At 45.1% G+C, this 8524-nt stretch overlaps 1 protein-coding gene and 1 long non-coding RNA gene across 3 annotated transcripts in view; one reads left to right on the forward strand and one right to left on the reverse strand.

Annotated features, from left to right (window-relative positions):
- LOC143829593 (sterol 26-hydroxylase, mitochondrial-like) overlaps positions 1-4555 on the forward strand; it is a 28004-nt gene extending 23449 nt beyond the window's left edge. For both annotated transcript variants that reach the window (XM_077320755.1, XM_077320756.1), the window contains exons 8-9: positions 1652-1855; positions 3761-4555. In XM_077320755.1, the coding sequence (XP_077176870.1) occupies positions 1652-1855; positions 3761-3874 (318 nt within the window). In that variant the 3' untranslated portion in view covers positions 3875-4555. The remainder of the gene's footprint in view (positions 1-1651; positions 1856-3760) is intronic.
- LOC143829596 (uncharacterized) lies at positions 1853-8506 on the reverse strand. Its single transcript, XR_013228192.1, has 3 exons — positions 8380-8506; positions 5947-6019; positions 1853-3024 (listed from the first exon to the last, which is right to left on the reverse strand). It is a non-coding gene; the product is annotated as an uncharacterized LOC143829596 (long non-coding RNA).
- Positions 8507-8524: the final 18 nt, after the last annotated feature.

Here is an 8524-nt window from a genome sequence, read left to right on the forward strand (position 1 = left end):
ACTAGAAAGATTGCAGTTCCAGCACCAGCATGAGCTTCTTTGCGAGACAGGATTTCACAGTCTTAGGAGCACAACAAAACGAAGGTCTGGCTCTTGTTTACCACCACCACAGCCTCAATTAATGGGAGCACAAAGCAGGGCATTTGAGCAAACGAGGACTGGTAGGCAGATTCACATTAATAGAAAATAGCCATTTAGATATCCCAGACTATATAGGGCTCTATAGGATGTTATCTGAAATATTCTCAGAAGCAACCTACAAGATGCAGCCCCTAAAGCTGCCATCTGCTATCAATCCAGGACCACTAAGAAGGGGGCACTGTGGGGCGAAATTCGGTGAGGACAAGTTAGCTAGCATCACGCTGCAATCAGTCTAGCTGCTGGACTAGTTGAAGCAGTATTCAAAATTGTATTCAAAGGTAATTTCTTGTACATTGTAGTCATCCAAACTGAATGTAACAATAGCATGGGTGATTTTGTATTTATTTACTTAATGTATTTATTTTACTTCACAAAATTTATATTCTGCCTTTCTTCCCTCATAAGAGCCATCAAGGCACCAAACAAATCATAACATAATACAACCACATTTTAAAACTATTAAAACCAAGGGGGGACCACACATAATTAAAACAAATAATGACAGAACTAAAATACATGCAAATAAATAAAAACAATTAAAACAGTTATCAAGAAGGAGGGGTCACTGAGGAAATGCCAATGAAACAAAGTCTTCACACACAGGCAGCAACGGAAGGAGACAAATTAGTCTCTCTGGGGAGTTCCAGAGTTTGAGTTCCATGACCAAGAAGGCCCTCACCCAAGTTGCTGTCCGCCTAATCTGAGAAACACTGAAACAGGGGCTATGAAGATTATATCATAGTAGTTACAAAGGCTCATAAGAGAGCAGGCAGTACTTCAGGCATATTTTTTCCAAACCATGTTTAAAGGTCAACAACAGTGCCTAGAAACAGATGGGGAGCCAGTGTAGACAGGTTAACATGGGAGTAATATGGGCCTTATTAGCCACCCCAGCCATTTCAAACCCTAGCTGCCGCATTCTGTACCAACTGAAGTTTCTAAACCTTGCCCAAATTAGACAGTTGAGAGTGGCTGATAAATGTTTAAATCTTGTGGACCTGAGAAGGGAAGAATCTCATTCCCACTTCCTTCAAGGAGAGCTGTGCTGAGAAGTATGGTCAGAGCTGGTGTACTGGAAGATGTGCCAGTTAGCTGCCAGATCCCTCCTGGCCACCAGCAGGGGGCTGGGGGGACTGCGTTGCTAGATCCAGGTTGGGAAACTCCTGAAGATTTGTGGATAGAGGCTGGGGAGGATATGGACCTCAGGGAGGAAAAATGCCAGGGTCCACCCTCTACACCATCCATTTTCTCCTGAGAAACTGATCTCTTCAGTCTGGAGGCAAGCTGTAAATGTCCCCAGGTCCCGCATGGAGGCTGTCATCCCTAGTCCTAGTTGAATATTGGCAGACAAGATTAACATTAATATAAAGTTAGTTTTCTTTAAACAATTACGTTTCTGCTGCCACCACCATGTCCAAAAAGTTGCCTGCAGTAAATTTATATGAAAGAGTGAAGAATAATTTTAATTGCTGAAGCTTGTTCCTGCTTCTCCGTTTCCCACTGGACCCAGACCCTGTTTGTGCTTGCCCACTATGCTCTCTCACATGATGAGACCAACTTCCCTGAGCCAGAACGCTTCCTACCACATCGCTGGCTGCGAGAGCACAAAGAATCAGCTCCCCATCCCTTCAGCTCCATCCCCTTTGGCTATGGGGTGCGTGCCTGTGTGGGGCGTCGCATTGCTGAGCTTGAGATGCATTTGGCTCTTGCCAGGGTAAGTGCTTCTTGGTGTCAACTGAAATTGTTTGCTGAACCTCCTCCTCTATGGGCAGAATGAAGGTGGTATTCCCAAGCTGGGGAAGAAGATCAACAAAAAGCGAGATGCTCCACCCACAGCAAATTTAGTGGGTGATGCAAACATTTCTGGTAGCTGGAAATGCATTGTGTCCTATGCGTTGGAAGCCTGATAACAAAGAACATTCAAATGTTAGAGTTTTTGCTGTATTTATAGTTGTTTAATTTGTTCGTAAACTATCTCCAAAATCAAGCTGGTTGAGAGTGCAAGACAGAAACAGTTTAGATAGACAGATCTATAGCTAGCTTCCAAACATGATGCAAATGGTAGAAAACAGGAAGTGTGTGGGGGATACAAAATATTGACCATACAGATTTGAGAATCCTGTGATAAGGTCTTTTTTGACATTCATTGGAGCTCCACAGCTTTTCAATGAAATCACATTGAATGCTTGATTGTAGCAGAAAGACAGAGCACAGATATCCTGAATGAAGTGCTATTGTGGGCAAGTCATCTCCCTTCCCCCATGGCTAACTCTACAGGTCTCAACCAGCAAGGCAATATTAATGTCATGATCCATCTCAAGGAGATGTTGGAGAAACAGAGTAGTGTTGAGAACTCTGGGTTGGGAAATACTTGGAGATTTGGGGCATGGATCCTGGGGAGGGCAAGGTTGTGGGAGGGGAGTTACTTTAATGGAGTATAGTGCCACAGAGCCTACTTCCCAAAGCAGCCATTTTCTCCAAGTGGACTGACCTCCGGCACCTGGAGATCCATTGGAACAGCCAGAGATCTCCAGCTTCCCCCTGGAGTTTGGCAACCCTATAAAAGATGTGATTATTTATTTGTAATTATTTATCCATTTGATTTTTATGTCATCCTCTAGCTCAATACCATATTAAAAAGGTAAAGGTATCCCCTGTGCAAGCACCGAGTCATGTCTGACCCTTGGGCTGACACCCTCCAGCGTTTTCATGGCAGACTCAATACAGGGTAGCCTTGTCAGTGCCCTCCAGCAGCAAGCTGGGTACTCATTTTACCGACCTCAGAAGGATGGAAGGCTGAGTCAACCTTGAGCCGGCTGCTGAGATCGAACGCCCAGCCTCATGGGCAGACAGCTTCAGACAGCATTTCTGCCACTTACCACTCTGCACAACAAGATACCATATTATGTGTATATATATATATAGAGAGAGAGATAGAGTCAGAGAGCAAGGCAGTTTAAAACATTTTAAATTAATATATATTTTTAATTAAAACAGTTTAAAGCGAATAATGGCATTCAAATTTAAGGTGTCTACATCAGCAGCACAATTTCCAGGACATCTTCTGGTTTTACCCAAACCAGACTACAGTTTAGATGTCTTGTGATAGGTAGTGCATGGTGGATAGATGGCTAGATGGATAGGTGGGGTCCCATAGACTCCAGATGTCCATGGACTACAATTCCCATGAGCCCTTGCCAGAGTTTGCTGTCAGGGGCTCATGGGAATTGTAGCCCATGGACATCTGGAGGACCACAGGTTGACTACCCCTGCCGTAGATGTTGCATATCACCAGCCTCAACCATAAGCTTGGTGGAAGAGCTCTGTCTTGTAGGCCCTGCAGAATTGTGCTAGCTCTGGTAGGGCCCAGATGTGTTCAGGGAGCTCATTCCACCAGGTGGGGCCAGGGACCACCAGCTGGTTAGTGTTAGCAGAGTATGACACTCTTGGGGAGAGAGCATATAGATAGGGGGTCTCTATCTGGTTATGCAAGTATCTGCTAATGGCTTTGTTCTCTCAGGGGTGGAGGAAGGTGTCCAAAGGGTAATGATGGGAGAATTAAAGCACTAAATTTCATCTTGATAGAATGTATAACTCCCCCTTCCTGTTTTCATTCTAGATCATCCGGACATTCTCAGTCAGGCCAGATCCCAACTGCAAAGTCGTGAAGCCCCTCTCCCGCATTGTGCTTGTGCCAGACAAGCCCATTAACCTGAATTTTCTAGACAGATAGACTGTGGTCAAACTGACCCAGGGCTCCATTCTAGATTCATCTGGACAGGCTGTAAAGATTCAAAGCTCAGACTGTCAACATAAGTTATAATTTTTCCTCCATTAGTACTCATTGGGCTGAGCACCATACCTTTCTCCTGTTTTTTTGCCGGGAGAGAGGGAGAGTATGTGTGTGCATGGTGCACGGAATAATGAGCACCCTTCTGAACGGACAGACTTTCTGCTTCACCAGTTTCCCACTCATAGAGCTTCCAGGACTGAGATGTCCAAGAACAAAAGCCTGGCCCTTCAAAGTACTCTTAAAATGCCTTGGGACTGCTGCTCAAGCACCTGATATTACCTGTACATGCAAGTAGTAACAGCCCAAATGGAACATGGCATACACTCAGCATTTGAAAGGCAGTTTTGGAAATGTGCATTTCCATATGCAAAAGCAATGATTTAAGCAAGAAGGTTTTCCTAATGCTTTGTATGCCCTTGCCTATTATTAGAATAATAGACCCCCATAGAGTGATATCTCTCCTACATAAATTGAACAAAAAGAGAAAAACACACCTACTGCTGACTGATTTTCTACCCCAGTTTTTTTTAAACAATCTGGTAGAACATATGTTTCACTGCAGGAGAAGGGCATCCCCTCCAAAGAAATAATACCAATGAAATAAAACATTCCTACAACAAATGTGCCATTTGTGTGTACATGTGGTTACTTGCATTCACATTCACATGCTTTGCATTCTGAATGCAAAGAAAAATGTAGGAGTTCTACAGCTGTCTCCCAGAGTGATGGCCATTCTCCAGTTATTCCAGCCTATTTGAAATCAGTTGCACTGCAAATCCCATTTAGGTTGCTGAATCATGCACCTTCCAGCCATGGTTGACACTGGCGGAGCAAGAGAGCAAAACAGCAAAGCCTCCTATGAGTTGTGAGAAACAAATTATGTAGACTTTCTACAGTCAATTTTTCTCTAGTGTACAGCATATTTGTACCACACACCCCTTCCCCCCCAATCCCTAGCTTCATTTCTGGAAAAGGAGTGCTGAGGTTTATCTGCCTAAGGGATAACGTTTATCCAGGAAGCATTGCCTTTCGAGCCTTTCAGGGGGATACCCATGGACTGATACCGCCTGTTGAAAATACGTTATGGAACAGAGATCTAACCCTAAATTAAGGCCTGCACGTTGGGCTCTGAGGCCAAAATGGCTACAAGTCCTCTCATTCCTGAGAAGTTACTGTGAATTTGGCACAGATTATGCCCTCTGCTTGATGCTTTCCACTCATGCCCACTTTGGACTCATTTGACTCCTATTGGCTTAGCTCTCCTATGGGCTAGCGGTTTTGTGGCCTGAGAATGCTCAAGACTGGGCCATGCAGCAGAATCTCTACTGAAGACTGTAGGCCAGGGATTCCCAACCGGGGTACGTGGGAACTCTGGAGGGGGTCCACAGCCTTTCCCCTCCTGTATTAATGACCTCAGCCACAAGCTAGGGAACTGACCACTTCCATTGCTCCCCCTCCTGAGTGAGTTCTCATTTGGTTGCTGTGCCTGGGAGAAGGGCAGATCCTGCATGCTTACTCCTGGTTTAAACCACCCCATCTCTCCTCACCCCTGTCTCCTTGAACCTGCCTGCCAACACAGGTGGTGATGTCACTTCTGGGGGTGTGGCAAGGGGTGTGGTCTATCCTCTATGTGACAGCCCTTCAAGTACTGGAAGATGGCTATCATACTACCTCTTAAAAATAAGGCATGGGGGGGGGGGCTGGCACCCCAAGATCACATGGAGAAGATGATGGCACATCATCTACATATCATCTACACATTCAGATAAACCAAGTATTCTAAAAAGTGGCCCTAGTAGTTTTCCTTGATGTATACAACGACCTTGTAAAGTAAGTTCCTCAGTGATAGTGATACATTTATTTGTATATAGCCATAGGCCTTTACAAAATATAAAATACAAATTTATAAACAGTAAAATAGAATAAAAGAACTGTATAAAAATATAAAATTTGAGACCAACAAACTGAAGCAGCATACATGAGCACAAAGTGTAAGAATATTAAGAGCTTACCTTAACAGTGTTGACCCTTATTTTCCTTGCAGCCAAAGCAAAAAAGAGCGGTTTTATATGATACTTTATCATCCTGGTCAGATAAAAGATAGATTGTCTTTTCAGCAACAGAGGGCAGGTTTAAGCCCCTTAAAATCTCATTGAGGAATTTGGCCCTGGGTTGAGTATAAGGTAGGCAGTCAAATATGTAATGGGGTAAATCATCCAGAGCTTGTGCACCACAGATACAAAAACGCTGTTTTTTTGGCGTACAGTTAAAACAGCCAGCTAAAACCTCTGTGGGCAACGTTTCAAATCAGAGTGATGTGAAAGCTGCTCTGAGTTTGTGGTTAGTGATCTTAATTAGGTAAGAGGATCTATGGTGGTCATATTTAAACCGCTTGAACCATGTTGCTGAGTTGATTTTCAAAATTTGCATTCTGTCTAACTGGGCATCACTTTTGAAAATCCAGTCTCTAAGGTGAGAGTTATTAGCTGATGGATTTAGGAGGTCATTGGGGATGGAGTAACATGCACGAAGACTATTAATAAGGCTATGCCATGCTGGGTCCTTTGATAACATTATATTAAAGGACTAGGTTCCTTAATATCCCAATTGTAGTGATGATCTGTAACAAACATAGGATGAATTTCCAAAAGCTATCCCACCTAGTTGTCTAGTGTTTGTAAAACTTGAGAAGAATCTGAATGATAGTGGCACCTCAACTAAAGAGAGGGTGTGACTGGCTGAACATGCTAGATCAGTGGCTGGTAGACAACTGAATGGACAACCAGTGTCTACACTAGGCTAAATGCAAGACAGGGAAACCCAGGTTCAGAGTTAACTACTGGGCATCTTTCTGGACAAGTCATGGCCTCTCCACCTAACCTACCTCATAGGATTGTTGTGAGCACAAAATGGGATGACCATTTCAAACTACCATTTGAAGAACATTTAAGGAATATGCGAACAATGGTTTAGAGCAGTGGTTCTCAACCTTCCTAATGCCGTGACCCTTTAATACAGTTCCTCATGTTGTGGTGACCCCCAACCATAAAATTATACAACTGTTCTTTCACAGAAATTATACCGAAACTGACCGATGGTGTGAAGATCCATTGTTCATGATTGTATATAAATTGATTTTTTTCCTGCGGTTTCTCAGTTCAGTTCTGCCTCTTGTCCCACCATGCCGATCCCGCTCGTTCCCACTGCTCCAGGAAGACGAACATTCTATCTCTATCTACCCCGCAAGGAGCCCGAGGCCGTCAAACCGCGCCACTACTGGGAGCGCCTGGTGGGAGACTGTGCCATGCTAGAGTTGCTGCTGGAGCAGCTGGTGGCTGAGCACGGACACCTGCAGGAGAAGCGCGCCCCCTGGTCAAACTGCTCGCCCTGCTATGACCCCTGTGAAAAGGTCATTCGACCCCCAAAGGGGTCTCAACCACCAGGTTGAGAACCACTGGTTTAGAGCATGATCTTGTTCCATTTAGGTTTAACTGATCTTTTCCCTTTAGAGAATCAGATGGTGTAGTGGTGGCCTCTAATCTAGAAAGCCGGGTTTGATTCCCCTGCTCCTCTATACGCAGTCAGGTGGATGACCTTGGGCCAGTCACAGTCCTGCTAGAGTTGTTCTCACAGAGCAGTTCTGTTAGAGTTCTATCAGCTCCACTGGCTGCCTGTTGTGGGGAGAGGAAGGGAAGGTAATTGTAATTCGCTTTGAGACTCCTTTGGGTAGTGAAAAGAAGGGTATAAAAACCAACTCTTCTAATATGCCAACAGTGGTTTAGAGCTGGAAGAGTTGTCTGCTTGCCCCACAAACCTATGAATTGGCTTCATCCCAGCACCCAGCCTTAGAGGTGCTCAGAGGGAAGAGGTTTATGAGCAAGACAATCTTCCCTTTATAAAAGTAGCAACAGGACAGGAAGAGCATCAGCTACAGAACGTGTTAACTGCAGAGGAGCCCTTGCCCTTGAAAAAACACTTTCCGTCAGGGCAGGAAAGCCGAAGAATTGACCGTGGGGGGTGGGGGGCATAAGAGTACCTGGGAGGGAAAAGCCTGCTGCAGAATGCAGGAAGTAGCCATTATGGAGGAGATGCCTCTTCGCTCCCTATGCCCCTTGTGGAAGATGTGCAAAGGAAGCTCATATTCTCAGTTTTAACAGCTGCCGTTCATGAGTCCCTGCCACAACAAGGGTGCATACCTAGCAGTCAAGAATGAGACCCATCGCTCACTGCATGAGGTGAACATCTTCCAAAACGGACCAGGCAGCGTTGCCTTTCCGTTGAATACCTGGACAACAAAGAAGACGGAGGAGGAGAAGAGTCTCAAAATTCTCCTGCGCCCTGACTTTGCTCGGCTTGGGGACGAGCCGGCGCTCGTGTCTGAACATGGCCTGGGGGGGGGGGGGTGATTTCCTGGCGTGTGTTTAAAGAAACCCTTTGAGCCTTACCGTATTTCTAGGATTTAGCCTTTTGGGTGGTTGGGCAGCCGCGAATGTCCGGGCAGGAACACTTAGCGGGACGGTATTGGGCGGGCCTTCGCAGCGTTCCCGGCCCCTCTTCCAATACTGGCCGAATGGCTTCAAAGCTTTTTCT

This window comes from Paroedura picta, chromosome 2 (genome assembly GCF_049243985.1).
Source record: "Paroedura picta isolate Pp20150507F chromosome 2, Ppicta_v3.0, whole genome shotgun sequence".
NCBI classification, from domain to species: domain Eukaryota; kingdom Metazoa; phylum Chordata; class Lepidosauria; order Squamata; family Gekkonidae; genus Paroedura; species Paroedura picta.